The 24,630-nt window shown below is 40.6% G+C and overlaps 1 protein-coding gene across 4 annotated transcripts in view; it reads right to left on the reverse strand.

Moving 5' to 3' along the window:
- LOC144037523 (signal peptide, CUB and EGF-like domain-containing protein 3) overlaps positions 1-17,924 on the reverse strand; it is a 114,098-nt gene extending 96,174 nt beyond the window's left edge. For 3 of the 4 annotated variants that reach the window (XM_077549078.1, XM_077549070.1, XM_077549063.1), the window contains exon 1: positions 17,550-17,924. In XM_077549078.1, the coding sequence (XP_077405204.1) occupies positions 17,550-17,649 (100 nt within the window). In that variant the 5' untranslated portion in view covers positions 17,650-17,924. The remainder of the gene's footprint in view (positions 1-17,549) is intronic. The other variant, XM_077549082.1, reaches the window with a different exon arrangement.
- Between the last annotated feature and the right edge of the window lie 6,706 nt (positions 17,925-24,630).

A 24,630-nucleotide genomic window follows, 5' to 3' on the forward strand; every position in this document is an offset into this window, starting at 1 on the left:
GAGTGCTGAAGTCAATCAAGCAGAAGAGTGAAAACAACCTTCACGTCAAGGAAACTCATCAATACTGTTCTTTGACTTTCTTGAAAAGGAAGTTCTGCTAAAACCGCTGCTGTTACAATATGTGGTAACCGGGGTCGTAACAATTTCAGTTTCTGATGCTCTCTTATGACAACCTACAAAAAAAATAAAAAATCTGATGCTAAAGAATGATTAGGGTACAACATGCACAATTTATTTTGCTGAAAACCAGAACAGTCCATGAGGATCATGAGAAAGCTGGATACATACTGCATGCAAAATGGCTTAGGCTGAGAAGTAGGGTACAGCCTGGACTAATATTCACCCTTCAATCACGGAACTGACATTGACGCATTGATACATAAGGGCAATTGAAAGTGCCCAGAGTAAAAATGCCTAAACACAGGGCCAACATGCAAACTCCACACAGAAAGGTCTAAGCTGAAACAGATTTGCATCCCAAAACTTTTTGCTATGAGGCATCAGTGCAAATCACTTATGAACGGATCTGCTAGCCACTTACTTACTTACCCAACAAGTGAATTTGGAGGCACAGGAAGAGAACATGGCCATGCTTGGCTGTGCATTTTATACAGTAAATGGAGTAGATTTTTAAGCTGTGAAGACAAACGGAGCTGCCGACCATGACCCAAAATGGTTTGATTAAATGCAGACGTCAACACGGATACAAAATTTAGCATCTCGCGCCACCCCACCGCACTCTCGTTTCGATTCCTTTGAGCTAATGAAGGGCCACACTGTTGGCTGTCCGGCCAGCCTTGTGAATAAAAATATCAACTGCTTCCATTCGGGATATTTACACTCATCCTTCACACACTCTAAATGTTTAGGAATCACAACCACTGACTGGTCCTTTGCGTTCGAGAAAACTGTGATCACAGCTTCAAACACCTCAGCCCTCCCTGCTTATGTCCACCAAACATGAAGAAAAAATAAAGAAGAAACACGCCAGTTCAATTTTAGAGTTGTGGATGTTAATCTGCCAAAAAACGTTACTTGTCATCTGAGTTGAGCTTTTGCCTTGTTTAAAGCCAAAGTCCAATGAATGGATTAATGGTAATTAGAGCTGCAGCGATCAAATATTTGGGTATTTGGAGATCCTACTGAAAGTGTTTATCAAATAATCAGGTATTCGGATAAAAATGAAGGATGTTTTTTTGCTTGGTTAAAGAATTATATGCAAATAGAGAAGACATTTTTTTTCATTTCCACTGAATAACAAACAACAAACTGGTTGTCATTTTTATATAATAATTATATATATATATATATATATATATATATATATATATATATATATAAAATTTTATATATCTCTCTCTCTCGTAAATTTTGTAGAGTACATTTTACTCTTACTCGAAAAAGAGTCTATTTGGTCCCACTCTAAACAGTAAAATTTACAATTGGAAGAAAGTCAAATATTCCGAGTATTTTTGCTGTGTATGAGAGAATTGGCCTCTCCAGTGACAGTTTTACAAAAGTAAGTTGAGCCCCACTAAACGCTGGAGTTGCTGCTAAATGCTGGGGCTGCCACTAAATGCTGGCAACAGGTGCCGAACAATGCAATGTCAGCTTAATTTTGTCTTTTTTGGGGGACGATTGAACGTGATTTCAAGTTGCGTTGTTCATGTCTGTTCAAACACAATCTGGAAGACAAGTCAAGTTAGCTGTTACGCCATGACGCTGCCGGGAACATCTTTAAAATAATAGCATTCCACTGCATAGATAAAGACCTCCATATATTATTTGGTTAGTTACGGTTTATTTTGAAGTTGGCCTTCTCACTGCTTTGGCGGTGTGTGCACTGTCATGCATAGCATGAACAACTGTTGTTGTGGTTGGCTTGACTACTAGACAAATTGTGCTTTTTTTCTCTCTCTTTTTTTTTAACCTAGGTACTTTAATTACTCAAGAGCTCGTTTCAGCCTTACTGGTAATAAAGAGAAATATAAGACCCGATTTCATAACCCAAAAGAAACATTCACAATCCTTCAAGTTACACTCAAACAAAATGTATGAAACAGAATTAAGATCATCCACGTTGTTGCCTTGCAATAAAATCATCAGCACTAAATCCAAAAGAAAGTGTTTGTTTCAACACAAAATCCTCAAATCCAACTTCATTAGCAAACATCTGTTCAGTTTAACAACCCACCAATATATCACCCATATGACAAAATGCAACGATGATCACAGTTTTGAGCCCAACTATGCAAACGTTGGGCTCATAGTTAAACTTTGATCCTCTGCTCTGGTTCCTCTCACTGGCAGTGGTGGTGCCAGGTCAGCACGTTTAGCCGTCTCATCGCCAGGGTGGTAATGTCAAGCCAGAACTGCAACATTTCACCACTTTCAGACACACCAGCGTTAGGACGTGTTGATGGCCTTTCGGAGAGATTTACTTCAGGGGAAAAAAAAGAAAGAGACAAAACGAGGACAACCCGCCGTGTGGCGCCTGTGGTAATTGCCTGCAGGTCAGTTTGCGACCAAGCACAGAAGGCAGCATGGTGTCACTCGGAAAGACTGTACACTGTTTGATGTTTTGTGACCTCCTGGTGCTGCTCCAGATGCGGTCGCTGCCAGTGGCTCAAAGGCTCACCTTTGATTCCATAAAGGGCCAGGATGACTATTTGGTTCTGCTCCACAACTCATCTAGCAGTTTACAAGTGCAATTTACTATAGACTTTAAATCAATATGTGAAAACTAGCCACAGTCAAACCAAAAAATGCAATTGCCTGTTTTGTCACATCATGTCTTGAAGCTCTCTACAGTGACACTAACGTGTCCTGGCTGGTCCACCAATCTTAGACAACTAAAGGTTATCCCTGGTTGCTATGGCAATGACAGAGACACTATTCTCATTAAATAGTGCAAAAATACTGTTCTTGGATTGGCCTCTGGGCAGTTATCCACTGATATGAGAGTGACTGAACTGAAATAGAAATACAGGTCATTCAAAAAAGAAAATGAAAACAAATGGTGGTTATTGAATGTACTTTTTGAGAGGTGACTTAAGTGTGTTCTTAGTGAATTTGTGTCAAAACTTCAAAGGCAATGAGGAACCTGGCACAGCCCACCCCAAAAAAATTGGAATGGCAAGGTCAATTGCAAAGTTTTTGATGAATACTGAAGGCATTTGGGTTTCAAATAAAAAGATGAGGTTGAGACAAAAGTTCCGAATTCCAGCTTTGATGTCATGGCATTTACATCCAGATTTTTCACGTGAGCAAATGTATTGGAACATGCATTATGGAATTATCTTAAAGTGATAAATATTTCATATTTGGAGGAATGACCCTTACTAGCAATAACTGTATCAAGCATGTGACCCGTTGACTTCACCAGTCTGTTGCATTCTTCATTTGAAATGCGTTTACAGGCCTTGACTGCAGCCCCTTTCAGTTCTTGATTTTTGCTGGGGGTTTCTCCCTTCAGTCTCTTCTTCAAGAGGTCAAATGTATTATTGGGTTAACATCTAGTGATTGACTTAGTTTGGATGCATTTTTCGTTTTTTAGCCAGACAAAATAGTTTTGTAGACTTCAGAATTCATTCAATTAAATCATCAATAAAGACTAGTGAGCCGAGACTAGAAGTAGCCGAGCAAGCACAAGTCATGACATTACCTCCATCACACTCTAAAAACAGTTCGGTCAAAGAGTAACCAAATTATGGATCAAAAATGGACCGATCCACTTTACGGGTCAATTTGACCCAACTCTCTGGGTTGTTTGATACAAAATGACCCAATTTTTTTACCCAAGTAACGTTGTTTTACACTAAAAGAAAAAAATGTTGACTCACAGTTGGGTCAAAATGAACCAAGTAGGGGATCGGTCCATTTTTAACCCATAGTTGGGTTATTTTTGACCCAACTATTTTCTTCATACAAGATAATTACCCAAAACAACAAAGGATGTCATGAGGGGGGAAAGGGAAAGTCTGAGACTGGCCAAGTTAATCCCTGGACCTTAACCCAATAGAGCGGAAGTGTCAAACTCATCTTTGTTACGAGTTTAATCGTCTCATGGTATCATTACATTTACACAACAAATTGATGATTACCAGTTTTGAAATTGCAAGTTTGGTAATTATTGCTCAAGTTACTTCAAAAAGGTTAACACAAAATTCTTTCAAAATATCAACATAGTTATCACACACAACATTTTGAAATTGTGGTCATGATTTTAGCAAGGCTCATGCAAGTTAACACATTATTTGCTTTTGTGGGCTACATGCAATGATGTGACGGGCCGGATCCGGCCCCCCGGCCTCCCAGTTTGACACTTGTGCAAAAAAACATGCATTTTACCACTTGTAGAGGAGACTCAAAGGAGAAACCACAAGAAACAGACACAAACTGAAAGAGGCCACATGAACTTGATGCATCTCTGCAATTTGAACTGAGAATCGGGTTCTTTTGCATTTGTGCCTTCCCTTTTGGCATGCAGAGTCTTCTTAATAGACCTCAGACCCCCGGACCATCTCCAGATGGCAAACATTTAGTGGAATAATTAAGTGAATACGCATAGTGTATTGAAAATAGCATGATATACAGTGTAAGTGTTATATGTACCATACAGAATTATTGAGCATAAATATTTCTTTTTTAATTTTCATCCTCCTTGGCACGTGTTCTCTGCGACAAATCCTCGGCCCGTGCAGTTTATTTTATATGGCTGGAGGGTGGCAGTTAGTCCAGCTGTACACCTTATATTTATACATCAGGAGTTAACGGACATGACACTTTCCCTGTTGCACACAGCAATTATATTCATTGGCAGTCACTTTAGCCAGTTACGGTACCAACTATAAAGATGGCAACATAGCAATTACAGCAAAAGTGTGATATTTTTAGTTGTGTCAAAGCTTCTCTGTGTGACTTCTGAAGCGGACGTTGGAAATGAAAGGTTGGGTGGCCTGGAAGTGACTGAATGGGCACCTCATTTCAAACCTGTCAGATAGCACAACAAACATCAGTTTACAGTGACCAATTAAGTGCTTAATTGGTGCTTCTCACAGTCACTTTCTATAATGTTACATTGAAGAACTGGCGACATGTTGCATTTAAGTCTCAATGGTTGTGACGCGTAGAGTAGAGTAAAACATCAGATCAGCTTTATTAAAAGGGAGCCAACGTGTTAGACTTTGTGTTTGATCTTCTAATACAGACTTTCAATCGTTATTAATTTATTTAACATAAAATATGCAAAATGTATTAAAGTTTTGTTACTGTTTTCCAAATGAGTCTAAGTCACTTGATATTCACTCAAGAACTGATTAATCATTTCAGCCCTGTTTTATTACACTTTATGAATTGAATCATTCATTATTAAAGAAAATTGAAACAAAATGTTCCCATTCACAGCAGACATCAGAATGATGGATGAAAGAGGTGTCAATGCTATCTGCCATTTGACGCATCACATCTTCTCCCTAACTGGCCTGGACCGGGTACATCATTAATTAGGCCCGACACATATGGATTTTTTAGGCCGACGATGATTACAAGATTTGGCAGGGAAAAATATACTGATTAACCATGTAATGACGTATATGAAAGAAAGAAGGAAAGAATAAAGAGAATTCTGCTGTCATGTCAAATAAATACTGCAGTGTGTGCGGATTAGTGCAGAAAGTGAATAGAAAAAAAAAAAAGAAATACCAAAGAAAGACGGATTCTTGAGAATACTACACCGACAACCCAAATACCCGCCTCCCCCCTCCCACCCTTGTCCATTGTGAAACTCTTTGCGGCGATCAATGCTTTCACTTGTGGTGATTGAAGGCACAATGAAGCTGGCTGCTAATGCTAATGCTAATGCGCTCATGATGCATCACACCAGTGATAAGCACAAGCACTTCATCTGTTGTGATACGACAGCGAGCAGTAGCAGCACAGCTCCGCGAATTAGTGGCGGCAACGCTCCCTTCAAAGGGCAAGGCATTGAACTTAAAAGGAAATTAATCCTTGTCCTATACTGTATGTGTTTGTGTTACCAGTAGTTTGTGGAATATGTGTCTTATTTAACTGTCACATATGGTTGATTTATGTTACACTATGTTGTGGGGTTGAAGAGGTTGCTTAAAGCAATGGTAGTTATTTAAAAAATAATAATAATAAAAAAATACGGCCAGCAGGTGGCAGCAGAGTATAAGAGATCAATCAGAGCCATGTTGCAGCAAGCTGTTTTCCCCACTGTTTTAAACAGATTTGTGAATAATGATGAAACTAAGCTATATTCTAATGCTAATTGTTGGGGGTTGCTTCAGTCAAAATGGCTGGGAGTAAATGAGTTAATAAATTAAATAATTTGGCCAGTTACTGCCTCCGCAAAATTCGCTGTTATTTAATATTTGTGGAGATTTTATCATGTCCTTGATATTTAAGAAGAATTGATGTGCCATACTGTGCAATTAATTGATCAGATTAAATTGAAATTAAATGTCTACCTTGCCTTTAACTCATCCTGCTGAAGATGTACAGAATATAGTAGAGATATAACAACCTGTGGATCGGCTTTTTCCCGTGCCTTTGTCCATTGATGACATCAAATTAATTTCTAATGCCTCCTCCCAGCACTTGAATGCACTGGTAAGAACCCACCAAATAAATAACTTTTTTTTCATGTGGACTCCTTGATGTATTGGCTTGGATTTTCCATTACTCAGCAGAATAAAAGCATTTCCTTTCACTTCCAACAGTAAAGCTGGCGCTCGCCATCAGGAATGTAAACACACACAGTCTGTAAACAAGGATCTCTGTGACCCCAACCCCCTCAAACATCACTGACCACTACAGACTAGCCTAATGACGTCCCTCTCTGACCCCCCGCAGCCCCCGCCTCCGCTCAAAGAGCGACACGGCTCCATTCTTCAGCCCACAGGTCACAGGAGAAAGAGGATGAAATGGGCCTACAAAAATGACAGCCCCGCTCATATTTCTTCAAGATCCTCAACATGTCCCATCAGTGAGTAACAGAAAAAACAAATGTGGGCTCTGCGGTGGAGGGAGGCGGGGGGGCTTTAGAGGATTAATGATCTGCTGCAGCTGGCCCAGGAGCGCCACAGCGATTCCTCCGTAAGCGCTGGTGGGGTTGCAGGGGAGAGGTGAGTTTCAGACCGGAGGGGACAGAGAGCCGTCAACACCGCCTCCATCCTCCCCCGACACCGACGGGGATGCTGTCAGCACGCCATGGCATCTGCACGCAGGACAAAGCCCGCTGACAGGGTGAGGAGAAGATGGAAGCAGGGGAGTGACTTTTGTCATTTCAACCACAATGCCACAGCGCAGAGACGCATCCCAGGCCTCATTTGGAACATCTTGTTCACATTAAAGCTCCACAAACAAACAAGCGCCTTTGAATACTTGCTGCGCTCCCTCCCTCACTGACGCCAGTCACTGTCGTCCTTCGACTGGCTGCCTCTTCATTTTAGGATGTAGCACAAAATGTTTGCTGTCATTTGATCATTTCCTTTTACTTAGTGTCCCTCACACACATTTCTAAACTAAATGTGGTAGAACCTTGCAGTCTATTGTCCCTAACTTTTTAATGCACTTCCTTTTGAGCTAAAAGCTGACTCTGCAGTGGATATTTTTTTTGGAGTAGTTTTACCCATTTCGGCCAGGAGCGCATTACCGCATTTCTACCACTAGAGTGCTGTTGCGCTTTTCTACCTTTAATACGGATATGTTTTTCTTTTTTTTTAACCAATTCTCAGTTTTTTGGCCGATGAAATAATCAGAATATACACGCGAGGGTGATGTGGGCCTTGCTGCATTTCCTGTAATTTTTCCCAAGCATTTATGGCTGACGCAGATTTGCAGGAGTTGTGAAATAAATGACGGGAGTAATAGACGACGCGCACTTGAGGACTTTGAACCAGTCGTCAGTGAAAAATTGTTAAGATATATGTTAGTATGTCCGTAGACAATAAAGATATCAAAGATTGACGGCTTTGAACTGTAATGGAGGACGAATAATTAATTACCACTACGCCCCAGTTTTGAAGGTAAATATACCCGCAGATGCTACACAGTTGCAGTATTTAGTCACATTTGTACTGACGAACTCTGGACGCACCTTGTTATTGAAACCAATATTTACGGTTCACCACCCAACACACTCCGGTTAAGGCAGGGGTCAGCAACCTTTATTTTCAAAAGAGCCATTTTAGGGCAAATACATAACAAAAAATCTGTCTGGAGCTGCAAAACATTTGAACATTGTGATGAGCAAAAGGGCCCAAGAGCTAATTAAAGCTGCACCATAACAGGGAAATGCTTGCAATGGAAATCCTTTCCTTCTACCTTTAGTCTTCCGTTTTGGGATTTTTTTTGTTGTTGTTGTAATTTTTCATACATTTGTAGACTTTTCTGCCTTTCTGTCAAATTTCTGACATTTTGGGCAATTTTGTGGACATTATATGGTACTTTTCGAGATTTCTTCTTTTGTTTTTAGACATTTTAAGTTTACTTTTGTACATTTTCTTTAGGGGGGCAATTTTATGGTCATTTTCTCGTCTTTTGTTTTTGGATATTTTATAGTTGCTTTTTAAACTTTTTTTTTTTTTAATAAAATGTCTGACATTTTATGATAATTTTCGGAATTTCTTCTTTTATTATTTGACATTTTATAGCTACTTTGTAGCACATTTTCAGTTCTGCTGTTTTTGGCAATTTTATGGATATTTTATGGTCACTTTTTAGACATTTTTAGGTATTAAAAAACGTTTTCACTACCTTTCGTCTCTTTTTCTGACAACTCAAAAAATTGGACTCTGACCATTTATTTAATATTTAATTATTCATTTTTTATCTAAATCATTAATTCATTTAAATTATATTTTATCTGAATAAAAATAAATATATAATATTTTATCTAAATAAAAATAAATGTATATTCATTTCTACTAATTTTTTTTAGAGATCCACAGGGAGCCACAGGACAGAAACTAAAGAGCCACATGTTGCTCTAGAGCCGCAGGTTGCAGACCCCTAGGCTCAAGGGCAAAAATGTCAGTGGTTTCACGTGACTGCAGAAGAAATGGAAACTTTTGTTGGGAAATTTATCAGTACGGGGCTCACACATTATTATAGTTTTTTATTTTTTATCACTAAACTTCACACAAAGAAATAAAATAAAACAATATACAATAAGATAAACAATAAATTAAACAAAAAATAATGTCTGAATAATGTGAAAAGTCTGTATGGTTGGGCTCGCTCTGGCCCAACGTAGTCGTGAGGGCCGCGAGCAGCTGCGCACGGTCCACTTCCGACACGGTCAGCTGTAATGGAAACGCTCGCCAACACCGTGCTGGCTTCGCACGGTGCGGTGCTGGGCTCCAGTGGAAATACACTCAACTCAGGAAAAAAGCCTTATGACAACAACGCACACCGTACAATGCTTTGCATCAACTGCAACTCTCACAGGAATTGAGGAATAAACTACTTCAATTGATTTTGTTTTGGGAGAAGCTGCTTAGCATTTCTGACCCAGGATTGTGCTGTGTTCAGGCACATTTAGTGGGACAATGGCCCCTGAAGCATTTACATGTGCTTCTACGGTACAAACACATTTTGGGATTTTAAGCAACACACCTACACATTTACACATATTAATCAGTCTCCCGTCCGTCTTCATGGAGGTGGAAACATTTTTCCTCCAGGCGGACCAAACTGTCACCCTGCCCTGGCCACCTAAGGGTGCACTGTCTGGTCTGCTAAACATAATGACGAGACACGGTGGCCAAGAGATGCCGACATATCGGGAACTAACCAATCAGAGCAAAGATGCAAAGTTTCCATATCCAATTGCAAGCAATTGGATGTTAAAATGTCAGTACAGTGGATGTCCAGTCGCCCACAATTCACAGGGGGATCGGGACCAGGACAGCCTGCAATTAGCAAAAATCATCATGTATTTAATTTTTTTAACCCAAAAAAGTATATATTTTTTTAAATGCTGACAAAAATAAAATAAAAAATTAAAATAAAAAAATGAAATAAAAAGGGAAAAAATGAATATGCAAATCCTCAGGGGTCCACTGTAGTGACAAGTTATAATTGTGCCATGTTCAAGAAATGTTTTGTTTTGTGTTTCTGAACAATGATTGGTTTAAAATAAAACACTTTTTTTTAAATTACAATTAGAAGGCATAATGGCATTACCAAGCATCTGTATTTGGGGAATACTCACATGTAAGTACTTGTATTGGTGCATCCCTTTTATTGACTGACTGACTTGACAAATAGTGGTCAGAAGGCCTGTGTGCGTTGCTAATAAAGTGATTTTCAAGCAAGGTAAGAACAGACACAGAAGGAGATCAGCAGCCAATGGCTTCCCGTGAGGAGCAACAGAAAATCTGCAGTGTCCTAGGTTTAGGCTTTGTCACTATATTATGAACTTCATTTATATTGAAATATTTAGATGATAAATTACATCTCTGCTGAATTACTGTGTTGGAATGTTTTTTTAATGTAATTTATGAATTGATGTCATTGATAAGATGAATTGCATAACGTGTAGAAGTAGGGCAAAGAATTGATCGAAGTGACAGTTGTCATAAGCCATAATTTGGTCGATTTCATATTTTATCAAAAAAAATCTATGCTAATGGTCTGTCCACACGTGTAGGTGTCATGTTTACAAATTATTAACAAATATGTGTTGAAAATTGTGTTTTCTCTTTGATGATGCAATGTAAATGGTTGAACAAACGTACTGTTTTCTCCTGAAAAATAATTATTTTGGAGGTACAAGGTTTCGGCTGTACGCATACAGTACATGTACATACTGTAGTATACTGCAGGGTTTCCCCCAGCGTTTTATAAGGCTGGTGGCCCGCCATGTTTTTCTTAAAAAAAAAAAACGCCTCAACCCCGCCAGGCTAAGCGTCCACTCCCCACCCGCCGGTGATTCATAGTTGCCGCATGTTACGGGCCACCGTGCCCACTCACTCACACACAAAGGAGGAATATGTTACCGACCACCAGGCTCGGCAAGTTTTCTGGGGGAAACCCTGTACTGTACACATACGCATACACACATAATGAGTCTGGTCTGTGTGCATTTGTTGACAAACTAGCCCAAGGTTACTGATTTTAGAAGAAGTTGTCTTTTAAAAATCAAGAACACAAAGCCTTGTCTTCTATTTCGAAATCATTGTCTGGCATGTGTTTATAGTGAATGTTATTATTCTGTTGATTTATATTGTTGTTACTCATAGAAGAATAAAAAACTAACCAAATTTGAGCTGAAAGAAATGAAGTGAAGCTAATGAATGCACAAGCCAACAAAACCGAGGCTAAATGTATCATGGGTAAGTTGTCACATTGCAATTTTCTTCTCCACCAGAGGGCGCATCGAGAAAGTGGAATACTAGTTTCCTTCATATAAATAGTCAGGGGTTGTGTACTGTCTGAGAAGAGAATAGCACATTGTCAGCTGGAATGAGGGTCAGTTATCTGTTATGCATAACCCAAAGTAGAATTTTTCAACGTCATATATTTTGAAACAGGTGTCGTACATAGACAAATTCTAGCAGCAAATCAAATGGACACGTTAGAGGAGAGATTCAGGCATCTTGTCATGCCTCAGTCTCGGCTCTGTTTTAAGATAACTTTAAATTAGAGCAAGAATTAGCCAACATGGTAGTTTAGGGCATCTTGTCTCAGTCATTTGGGGGTTTGTTGTCACATATGCATATACAAAAGAATGTGCCAAAGAATAATGCACCTCTGACAACTCGGTTTACATATGCCAGACTTGCCCTTCAGATGATGAGTCTTAAGAGTGAGGAAATTAGTTTTGTTTAATTGTTTAAAATTGGATTTGCCAGTTGTTTTTGGAACTACAGTATGCCCACATGTCAGGACTGGTTTAAGTTTCATGATGAACCATCCATCCATCCATTAACTGAAAAGCTGTATTTTTTTTTATTAAATGTAATCTCAAATTTCCAGTTTAAGGGAAGCAAAACAGGCATTTGAGGCTGTGGGCTATGCCCTTAATGCCAGCAGTTCCTAAGGACTTTAATCTATTTTTATAATATTTTATGTTAAAGTTTGCTCAGTGACTATGGTAAATTTTCCAGATTAATGACAAACAATTTCTCTGGCTGTAAAAATAAAAACAAAACAAAAACAGGAGAAAATTGATAATTTTGTCCTTGTTTTATTAGTTGCAAAATCCAGTGTAGTGTGACAATTTACCCATGGGGGGGGCAACATGTCACATGTTCGCTCCCTCTATTTGATGGCGTATAACTCTGCACTGACACAAAGTATGAAAATGACATGAATACAAAAAATATATACTAACACTTTGGTCTTTCATCTGGTAAACATTTTATTTATATATGATGTATTGATTCCAAGAAATATATAAAAGTATAAAAAGTGATACAACTAGCCCCGGTCTCCCCTACTCATTTTAATGAGCAGTAAAATTTGTACACAACTCTGAACATTAATGTTAGCACTGTTGCAGTGACGCATCATGAGGTGACCTTGCTGCTCCAACAATATATAGGCCAACAAACTAGATGATTTGACTTTGTGATAAAAACAGACTATAAATGCAGCATTAAAAATACACCTTAGGACAAACCGCAGACTCTTACATTTGAATAAGCAGCTAATCATAAGAAGAATAATGACTACACCAAGTGATTAACAAAATGAGATGTGCATTTTCCATTACAGTTTTAAAGTCTAATAGCTTCAGGACAGTACATGCTTCCAGAGAGGTTATACATTCCAGCATTTCGGATAAAAGTAGCGACACAATAAATGCCTGTTGGATGTCACTGGACTCGTGCCTGCAAAACATGGAGCTCATTCCTCACACTGCACAATTCACTGAAGCCATACTTTCAGCAAAATGTTCTCCATAAAGGAGCCTCATTTGTGGGAGAGGAAGCACTTGTGCCTGCGAAGTGCAATCATTTATATCCAGTCGGCCATCACTCATCGCTGCCGTACACTCCAGCTTGTCCTCGGCACAAACCCACTGATCAAAGTTTCGCCGTGAATCACACCGCATCGCTCTTGGACAGAATTGTTATCGAGTGTGTTCGCCACTCAAGTAACGGCAAGATAATCATCTCAGCGCTCACTCGGCTGCTGTGTAACAACACGTACAGCGCCACTTGGCAGGCAGATGCTTTGTGAGAGTGTGTGCTGAGTGGGTAAAGTGATGCCGAATTGATCCCCTCGGCCCATTCGTCATCGGCGAGTGACCGAGGGCGGCCCCGAGGCGTCTCAGGCGCCGCACGCCTATCCTGCACGTACAGGCAGACACAAACTAACATGGGCTTCTTGGCTAAATAGAGCGCTTTGATTTGGTGGGAAGGGTATGCATAGGCTGGACACTCATCTGGTTTAATTTGGCAGATTATAGAGTGAGGTGGGGAGAAAAAAATATTGTGTCTTGCATTACATTACCATTGTCATCTTCCAGCAGGTATCTTGACAGCAAAGCTGGGCAATGACTCACTTTAATTGGTATTTGTTTTAGTTGATATGTCTGGGTTGTTGTTGTTTTTTTTGTTTCTACTGAAAAAATGTATTCAAGACAATATTAGCAGAATCGTTCACATTGTTGTTTGTATGAGTAGAAAGGAGGCCGGCAGAAGGCCATCTCAGGTGTCAGCATATTGCCAAAGATGTGGTGCTCACTTCCTCAAGGAAAAGCAGGCTTGCATCCACATATTGAAGACCCCAACTATGTGCTACAAGTGACCCTGCAGTTTTCAGTGGAGGAGGGGGGATTGAACCGTGAAAAGGGCATGACTGACACCTGATATAGTAGAAATGTCTACTTTTGTGTTGAAAAGGTCTCAAATACACATATACATGTAGTTATTGTGCATTTAGAATTGTGTTTATTTTCGATTCAGCGATAAATTAACTTTGTATGGAAGATGCACCTCGCGCTCACTGAAAGTTGTGTTGGCATTATGGTCTTTCACTTGTATAGCATTTTTTCCACTTGTAAAGGCATTCAAAGCTCTTCACGCTGACTTCACATTCGCCTACTGATGATGACGCAGCATCAGGAGCAACGGGGGAGTTCGGTGCTTTGCTCAAGGACACTTCGACATGCACAAAAGGGTTAGGGATTGAACCCATAACCTCTGGGTTGGGAGACAACCAGTCTACCACTGAGCCATGCCACCCCATGTTAATTTGGCCGATTTAAAAGATGATATTATGTTTACACGTTTTGACAAGGAACATTTTTCCCCCCAGAGGAACAACTTTTACTTTTAACTCATTCACTGCCATTGACGGCTATAGACGTCAAAAATTCATTTGAACTATTTCTATTAGTTTCGCATTTTTTCCCACTTTTGTTAACAAGAGTATGAAAACCTAGAAAAAAAATATTGTACATTTACAACAGATATAAAAATTGTGATTAATCGTGAGTTAACTATTGCAGTCATGCAGTTAATTACCATCAAAAATGTAAATCGCTTGACACGATTTAAAAAAAAAAGAAAAGAAAAGATTATTAAAAAATTTGGTACGTCAGGGGATTACATTTTTTTAATCATAATTAATCGCATGACTTCACTAGATAACTAACTATTAATCACAAATTTTATATCTGTTCTAAATTATATATATAAATTAAATGATCTGAATTCTAGGTTTTCATGCTCTTGTTAACAAAAGTGAAAAAAATGTTCGACTAATAGAAATAGTTAAAATGAATTTTTGACGTCTATAGCCGTCAATGGCAGTGAATGAGTTAATAAATGCGTGCTTGGTTGCAGGATTAAAAACAAATCCCATTTTTGTGGGAAAAGACTCAGACTTTAATTTAAAGAAGACAACCCAAAAATGTCCTCTTTAATAATTTGTTTTATGCTGCCCCAATACTCTAAACATGGCATTCTGATTCATATTCTGTTTGTGGAATTCAAATTAAGAAGCAAAATCCACCCATTTCTATGACGACAATGAAGATGACAATGAAAATGACATCGCAGTTGCCCAAGCCTCAGGCAACACCCAATCATGGGTCAGCTCCAGAAAACAGGTGAGCTGTGATTGGTTGTTGCCTGAGCAACTGTGATGTCATTTTCAGTATCAAAATGACGGCCCTCTAGATGGATAAAAACTCATATTTCACAATAGGAAACAATATTAATCGGAATGCCATGTTTTAGGACTATCGGGCGTACATAACATATTATTATAAAGAACATTTTTGATTGAACACATCTCCCAGCTCAACTTGGCAGGCAGACTTTTACATGATCTTGTTTTTAAGGTATACATGCAGCCTTTGGGGGAGAAAGTCAAACAACTCAGCCAACAGCTCCACAAGAGCGTCCCCGGCTACTGCACAAAGGACACAAGATGATGACAGGAGAAGACCAAAGTCTTTTTCCTATTGTTGCCCACTTTCTTTGTGATTCCTTTTATTTTCTGTTTTACGAAGTTCAAGACCAAAGGGACAAGGTGTGCAGGTGGGAGGCTCTGGCTATTTATCTGACAAACGACGAAAGACGCATTTTGTGCTCTTGTTGGATTCATGGGACCATTTACATTTTCAAAATGTCCAAATGTAATAAAGATTTCACCACTTTTCACAGAAATGATCCGTGTCAAAGACGCTAAGTCCCAACCCTTTTTTAATATGCAAAATGTCTTGGTTTGTGGTGTGTGCGTGTGTAACATTGGCTTTCCCTATGGCCGAGTAGCAAAAGCGCCGCTACTTCATTAAATGCAAAGGAAAGGAAGCGAAGACAAAGCAAACAAAGCAAGAGTTGGGTGCAAAAGGAAAGGGGTGAGTGAATGTCGGGGGTGGGCTGGTGGGCTCCCTCCCTCTCTCGCTCTCTCGCTCTCTCATCTCCTCTCCAGATTGGAGGGAGGTAGGCAGCATCTCTAGGTAAGCGGCCCCGTCACTCGGGGTCTCATATTGCCAAGGCTGCTGGGTTCCCACAGTGTGACCGGACCTAGACGCGGCCTTCCTCCCCACTGCGCCGGCCCCGTGTCTTTAGACCCCCAGGCCCTGGAGCAGAGGTTACACCAACACAGCCAAGCACAGCAACATGTCAGGCCCACACCAACCGTTGCCTTGGTGCCGGCGCATTAGCGAAGCGCTCTTGACTGTGTTGGAAGGAAAGTGATTTGCCGTGACGTCTACGGCTCTCGTCCAGCCTTCGCTCCTCTTTGCCACCATGTGGCCGCTCCTACGTCTGGCCTCACTTAATCTCTCCGGTTTCTCCGCCATTCTCCTCTTCGTCACATCCTCCAGTTTCTCCCTCCCTCATTCCACTGTGGCTCTTCCCACCCTCTGAGTAATGACTTATGTCTGAGTGCTATGATTAGTCTGACATTGATGAAAGACAAAGATGCTTGTCAGCCTTGAGTAAGTGTCGAGCTGACAAATTGTGCCTTTCTTAAAAAGACGGCTTCCAGCTTGTCGGCGGCACCAAAGTCAAGAAAAATGTAGCCGCAAAATGAGTCTCTGCTCTCGGGAAGTGGCCCCGAGGCCGGTGGGGTCTCTGCTCACTGGTGACCAACAAACAGGTGCATGTCGCCATTTCACACCAATGCTTATGCAACCGTGTTCCACGCTACAAGGAAGCGTGCAATTGATGTGGAAAATAAAGTGAGAAAAAGTCGTTCTAATTGCAAAATGTAAATATTGAGTTTTCCCACAAGTGGGGGGCAGACCACCCAGGGTGCAAAATAGTCACCCACCCCCCTTTTTTTTTTGCCTTGTCGACAGCGCGAGAGATGTCTTTTTGTGTGTGTGAAACATCACCAACCCACAATCAACACTCGCACACAAACCATTATGTGTCTTTCTTTGCATGCAAATACTTCTGGCAGGCCCGGCTCGGCATTTTGTATTGTGGGAACATGAAGTGACGAGGGGCCAAGCGGGACGGAATCACGGCGGAATACTGTGCCTCGCTTGTTCCTGCAAGGTGTCGGCAATCGAGGGGATTGAGGCTGGGCCGCTTGTGTGCTCTGGAGCATTTCTCACAGGACAAGAGAGCAAGAGGGCAGGCGGCGGGGCAACTCGGCACTGTAGCTGCAGTGTCTGACACTCACAGGCTCCTGCGTGTGTGCGTTACAGCCAGGTGTCAAATACTTGTCTGGACTGTGACAAATGCCTTCCGCTAGTCTGGCTGTACCTGTAAGATGGCCTATGAAACATAACTGTTCGCACCGCTCAAGATCAAAGTCAAGCACTGGAATGACAGCAAACTTCATTTGAGTGGAGTGTCTTCTGATGACTGCAAAGTAAGGAGTCGACTGCTTTGACTCAACATGGGGTGCCTAAACACCTCAATTAAATGCGTGTTTTTAAACAGTGCTCCCAATACTTTGTGTACTTTTTAGTGTTCTGTAGGAGAGCCGTCATTAGCAATGCATCAAACAGTTGTTGTTTTTAAAGGACACTGCAGTTTGACAACACAAACAAAAAACAGCCCACAGCAGTTGCACTTAGATAATAAGTGGAGGAGGTGAAAACTTACCTTGGCTGGTTTTACTTCCTGAAGCGGACTGTTGGACAAAGGCAACCAGGCAGAAGCCAACAAATCCAAGGCTAGCGCGTATCAAGCCGTGCACATACATGCTCACTTTGCCTGCAGTTGAACACTTTAGCCAAGATCGACGAGGTGCGGGAGCACAGCGGAGCGAGTGCGCGTCACAAAATTCTCCTCTTGTTATTCCTCGTGGGCGCGCGCGGACCAGAATCCAGTGCGAACCCCCTTTTATTTTTATTTTAAAAAAAAAATGTTTCTCTTTTCTTTGAAAAACGTATTTACGCCTGTTAATTTAGTTTCAAGTTGTCGTCATTGCGGTCTGTGCGACAACGCGGAGCGCAGGGAGACTTATCTGTTATCATGTTTCGAGGCAGACCAATGTCATTTTGGGAGAGAGAGAGAGAGAGAGAGAGAGAGTGAGAGAGAGAGAGAGAGAGAGAGAGAGAGAGAGAGAGAGAGAGAGAGAGAGAGAGAGAGAGAGAGATGGAGCCGTGCGACGGACTTGGCAAGAAAAGGGGAGGAGAGAGGCGTCTTCGATGCACTCCTGGCTCTTCTTCCCTTCCCCTCGAACCGCAGAATTGCCTGCTCCTTCTTCTTCTTCTTCTTCTTCTTCTTCTTCTTCTACTTCTTTTTAATCGACAGGCTTCATGCAGGTGCTGCTTACCTGACTTTTGTAACGTGCGCTGATTACACATGCGTAGAAGCGATCATTTACACAAAGTTAATTGCTGTAGATAGATAGATAGATAGATAGATAGATAGATAGATAGATAGATAGATAGATAGATAGATAGATAGATAGATAGACAGACAGACAGACGGATGGGCGGATAGATGGACGGACAGACAGACATCATTCCAAGGTCATCTGGGCCAAAGAACCATTCCTCCACGAAGAACCGAAACCTTCTAAACTCGATCTGTACATTATCTAAGAAGATGCCCATGGGGGGGATTATTTAATTACCCCCCCCCCCCCCCAAAAAAAAAGTCCCGCTGTAATTGGTTTATTACGCTGAAACATTTCCAGCTGTTGAAATTCCAGATCAAGGTGAATTAATTCCTCAGGTGATATGGCAAACAATCAGTAATTGTTTACAGAAACAGTGATGAAAGCTTTAGATAATCACCAAAAGCAATTACGTTCTGTGTCATCGGGTTCCAGAACCTTGACAAATACCATCGGCTCCTCAGTGTGTGATACTGAGGAGATGCAGCTCCACTGTCACATTTGTCTCTTAATGCCCTGCCAGAAAGCAGAAGAGCACATTTGGGCAGGATTGTACCTAAATGACACATGAAACTAGCAACATGTGAGGAGTTTAGAAATTGAGAAGATTCAAGATAGTTTTCACTGGCGGCCATCAGTACTTCAGTCCTGCTGACCACCGCAGCACTGCACATTCACCATCACCCCCAAGAGGACTTAGGCTTGACGAGTTCCATGACTCAAAAGCTCTCAATACCGCAAGCACAACACACACTGAGTGTACCACATTACGGGCATGAGTGATAAAACAATTGTTTTCAAGCAGCATCCTGCAGTGTAAAAAATTATAATCATCACGACACCGGCTTCCCTCTTCCACATTACTGCCAAAATTAATCAGTTGTTGATGCATTTATGTTTGACTTGATTCAGGCAAGTCAACAATTATCCCCGCTGCTTCCATGCGTATTTTTTGTCTTCTACATCAAATATAATTAGAACTTCAAAACAAGGCTTGAGTGGGGATAATTCTACCTTCATGGCATGAAGGGGGGGGGGGGGGAATCTAAAAATAGTGAGGAGGAGAGGTGATCATTTTTCATTATCAGCTGTCTAATCAGAGCATTGCTTGGAGCGGCATTAAAGTAAAAAATAATGTCACCCTGCGCAAGAAACATTCAAATGAGCTCAGCGTGTTTTGCCACAAACCAGGGGCCTCGTTAAGAGAGACATTCAGCACAACAGAACAATCTTCGAAGTAATCCCAGTTTGCATCCGTGCACGAAGATAAACATGGAAATGTGCGGCACAAAGACAAAGCATTCAGTGTAATTAAAATAAGTCCCACAAGGGATATGGATGCATATCCCTTGTCCAATTGTACAACCAAATGAGCTCAGAGAGTCACGGAGGGAGTCTGAAGAAGTCACAATATGGTTGCCACACAGTCTGAGGGAGTCCTGCATTGGGATCTGTGCACTTTTCATGGCAACACTTCATTAAAGACAGAGCGCTGTGTGCGCGGGCATCACGCTGTGCAACAAACCAAGTTATTTTTACGTCGAGGGAAGACCAGGCAATGTTTAATTTATGAGCCACGTCATAAAATACACACTGGCTACATAGTGGGACAGCAGGAAGGCGCCCAGAGACTTGCAAGTATCTTTAATATTCGTTTTCAGCTTTGTAGGTAGGAAATAACTTATTTTTATCACAGCATCTCAGTTAAAAGTAAAAAAAAAAACAGCAGCCACTACCAAAACCATGTCGGCAGTAGGCTATACAAACTCCTAAAAATACACAGCGGAATCAGTCAGTGTTTAATTTCTAGTGTTTGATCAAATATGCAGTAAGCAGTGTTGTTTTAACACTGTTAGGATAAAAAAAATAAAAAAGTTAAGTTGTCAGAGTAAATTTCCTTGAGGGTTGGGGTGGATATTGCGTGTTTTACCTTGCGTGTTAAATCGACCACACCTTCATTTCTGGCGAAGGAGAAACGTTCCAAATTTCCAGCGCGCGGTTGACATTTCAATAGCGATACATCCAGCTGTTGTTGTTGCAATGGTGTGGCTCTGTGATAGAGTGGTCCCCTCTTGACCCTGAGATCGTGGGTTCGATCCCAGGCCAGAGTGATTATGCCAAACTATCCTTGAGCAAAATAATGAATCCCTAATTGCTCCAGATGCTGTCTCATCTATAGCCAAAATGTAAAGCGCCTTGAGGGCCTTGTTAGGAGGGAAAATGCTATATAAGTATTATTTGATTTAAGTTTTTAACACTGGCACTAGTGCAATACTCTCATAAGTGTTTAAACACCAGAGTTAGTGTAGTTTGGCAGAATTAAATGTTTAACACTGACACTAGTGTACAAGAGTAAGTTCAACACTACTCAGTGTTTACTGGAGTAGATTTTTAAGACTATACAGTGTTGGAGTAACATTGGTTAAGTGTGAGAAAAGTAACACTTTGAAAAGTGTCAGATTTACAAAGAAAGACCTACACAGTAAATGTTTTCGATTTGGTCCCACTCTTTGGTCCCACTAAACAGAGTAAAATGTACACTTGTAAGAGAGTAAAATTTACTCAAAATAGTTTTACTGTGAACGAGAAAGTTTGCCTATCCCATGAAAAAAAATCAGTTAAAGATTTTTCACTCAGTAAATTTTGCAAAGAGAGATTTGGACAAAATTTTACTATTGTTTATTTATTTATTTATTTATTTTTAAGTCACTCAAGGGCTGAGGAACAAACCCACCACTTCAGGTTGGGATACAGCCAATCTACTCTCTGAACCATGCCACTCCTACTGTGTGTTAGTATATTGCTCTGGTCAGTTTTAATCTTCATACCTCCAAGTTGTTTTTTGTCTCCTTTTGGATATTATCAAACAGTAGGTGTGGCATAGCTCAGGTGGTAGAGTGGCAGTCGCCCAAGCTGAAGGTCATGAGTTTGTTCCTTAACCATTGTGTAACTTTAACTAGTCAAATGTACTCAAAAAAATGTCCTTCTAAAATGTACTTTACTAGGTTTTTGTCATGAGAAAGGCCAATTCTCTCATACACAGTAAAAATTCTTTCTTCCAACTGTAAATATTACTCTGTTTAGAGCGGGGGCAATTGCACTCTGTTTAGAGAAAAATTTACTCTTCAAATGTTACCGTGTATATATCCCAATACGTCTAACATTTTTCGGTAACATTTCATTAGATTATTGGCAGTTTTCTGTTCCTCAAATTTCTAGTTTCTGATCATAAAACAGCCACAATTGGGCGGCTGATACTGGTTGCAAGCCCCATACCGATAACTGAAATCGGTGCCTCCCATCCGTTGTTACAAGCTGTGTTTTCATTTTGCCTGACGTCCGTATTGCATGAAGAGAACGCTCCAACAGCTGCTCCAGGAAGATAAACAGAAGATGGATGCATGTTGGGAAGTGTGTGTAAGTGCAACACTCCACCACTGAGCAAGGAGCCTCGCAGCGAGCCTGATGTTCTCTTCCAGATGGTCACATATCACAGCTCCACACTTGCTTTCTTCTCACTGCCAAGGCTCAGAGCTCAGAACCTTCTCCACTTTCACCCCATTCCTCCCGGCGGGGGCCGCATACCAACACCGCCGCAGGCCCAGCAGGATCTATTGGTACTCGCCATGCCAGCACCACAGGGGAGGAGAGTGGCTTTTGAGAGCTGCACACTTTTTTTTTTTTTTAGCATATGCATGGCGGGTCAAGGCTGTGGGCTTGCCCAAGGAATGCTTCCAGACCACAGCCTGAGACGTTGGCACTTAACGTGGCGCTACACAGGCAGAGTGGTTGAGGTGTCACGCAGGCACAACCCATCTCACTTAAACGCACACGCGCGGCTGTCACAATCTCATTTTGCAGCATCATTGCTGAAAAGGACTCCAGTGGCACAAGAGTCATTACAAAAAACAAAAGCTCAATAAGGAAGTGCGTTCCTCCCACTTTCTTCAACTAGGGATTCCTGCTTTCATCCTCCTCTGACCTACTTTCATTCCCAATTCTAACATCTGATGAATCTGGGATATTGTCTCTTAAATAGCACACCATTCCTACTTTCCCCGACTACTTTTGCCTCAAACAAATAAAGTTCTGGTCGCTCGTTTTAACTGGAGTCTATATTATTAAGCTTAAGATTTGAATGGCATAGTAAATAATTCATACATACGTGGCAAATGGTTTGACTTTCTGCAAATCTTCTCTTGGACAAACATTTGAAAGAAAGTATAAAAGACTTTCATTACAGTCCTACAAGCACTTTCTGTAAATACATTAAACTATCAGGTCGAGGGATTGTATGAAGATCCACATAGCAAAACACCTCTTTTTCGTCTATTCGTTTCATTAATTGCTAAAGACCTAATTATTTGTTTCTTTGTGGACCAGTGCACAACATCACAATTTATGGGATGAGATGAGTAAGTATACCCAAACTTTTGACTGGCACTTTTTTTTTTTTTTTTTTACCAAAGTCTAGAGTCTTCCAAGCTGGCTATTGTCATTCACACACACAAAAAAAAAAAAATCATATAACACAAGAGGAAATTATTTAAATAAAATGTATCATGTAACAGATGTGGAAATGTCAGCTTGGTGAAGAAATGCAACACATATTGTCATTGATTAAGTATTTGGAAATCTGCCATAATTGTAATTAAAAGCAGAAGTTGCAATAGGGATGGATGAGTACTGATACCAGTTATCAGTACAGGGGTGATACCTGGCCTTATTTTAAGGTATTGGTACTCGCAACTCTTCTGGTCATTTAACTATCAGAAATGATAAATTAGGAGAATAGAAAATTGCAATTCATTTCGTGCAATGTTGAAGGGACAGTGTGTAGGATTTAGTGCCATTTGTTAGGTCGTCTTCATGTTGGGTCCTTTTTTTCCTTGTGCATGTTTTTGTACCTTCTCAACTTTTTCAATCCCTCCTTTTGTGTTGCACCAGCCTCTCTTATTTGTGTCTTATCCATCATGTTTTGCTATCATTTTACCCTGAACTGTGAGTTGGAGCATTCATTTGTCTCTTGATGATTTTTTAGTGATTGGATTACTTTTGTATTATCGTGTGCACACTTCTGACCAACAAAAGTAGTGATGGACTTAAATGCTGCTCTTGGGTCCTTGTTTGTGGTATTCTGTATGTGAAATGCACGCTCACAACTGGCTCACATAACTGAATGGCCATTGAATTAGCTGTCATTGTTTTCAATATTAAATTTTATTTTGTCTTAACAAATTATAATTAAATGTTGCTTTCAGAGGGTTATTGTCCATCTGCACTGAAGCATTTTCCCATCAGTTTTGTAGCTTTTGGCTGAATGTAAGCAAAGAGAAATGCGACATCTCGCATTTATTCTTGTTTTATTGTCAGGAGTCACCTCATTAACTCATTCACTCCAAGCCATTTTCACTGAAGCAATCCACTTCACTCGCAGCTGTTTTACTGGATTTTGACTGATTTTGCAATGCCTACAGAATATTGTCGTAAATTGCTATAAAAACATGGAACATACCAAAAGAAAGATTAGAGTCTCGTTCTTCAACCGTTCTTTGTAGTTGAGAGGCTGCATCAAAGCATTCTAAATAAAAAACATTTAAAAACGTATAAATATGTCTTTGGGACACTTGAAACATTTAAAATAGAACGCATTATTACGTTTTTGTGAGCAAATGAGTTAATGGACCGTTAGCGTTCATATAATGTGCAAGAAAACATGTGAAACCTTTGAAATTACCTTGATTTCTGTCCAAGCGATGGACAGAAATCACATTTCAAACCAAAAACCACGACAACAATTTCATACATTACTGTTTCCAACGTGAATGTCACATAATTACGGGATGGAAAAGGTACAGTATGTGAACCTTTGGATTTGATAACTAATTTTGCCTCCTTTTGGCAGCAGCGACCTCAAACAAACTGTTCCTGCGGTTGCACATCTGACCTGCTCAGGAGCAACAACAACAGTCCATGAGTATTCTCGGGTGTCTGCTATGAATTGCAGCATCGCCATTGTGTTGTGGTCAGGAATCAGAATGGGCTAATCCTTCTCTTCTGCAGAAGACATTCACCATTGATTTACTGTAGTTGTGTGCCTCAGGTTGTCGTCCTGTCGCATCTCAAATCTTCCATTAAGCTCCAATTGGCAGAGATGCAGTCTTAACTTAACTTGGGAATTCATTTTCTATCGAAGATAGCGATGCATCCAGGTTGTTTTTCAAGTCGGGGCAGCTTGAATCAACCTTGCCTCATTGACTGGACTCTCTTGGTTAGCTGATTCCTGACACTAATTGACTCTTGGAGAAGTCATTAGCCATGGGATTCACACACGTTTTC

This window comes from Vanacampus margaritifer, chromosome 1 (genome assembly GCF_051991255.1).
Source record: "Vanacampus margaritifer isolate UIUO_Vmar chromosome 1, RoL_Vmar_1.0, whole genome shotgun sequence".
NCBI lineage: Eukaryota > Metazoa > Chordata > Actinopteri > Syngnathiformes > Syngnathidae > Vanacampus > Vanacampus margaritifer.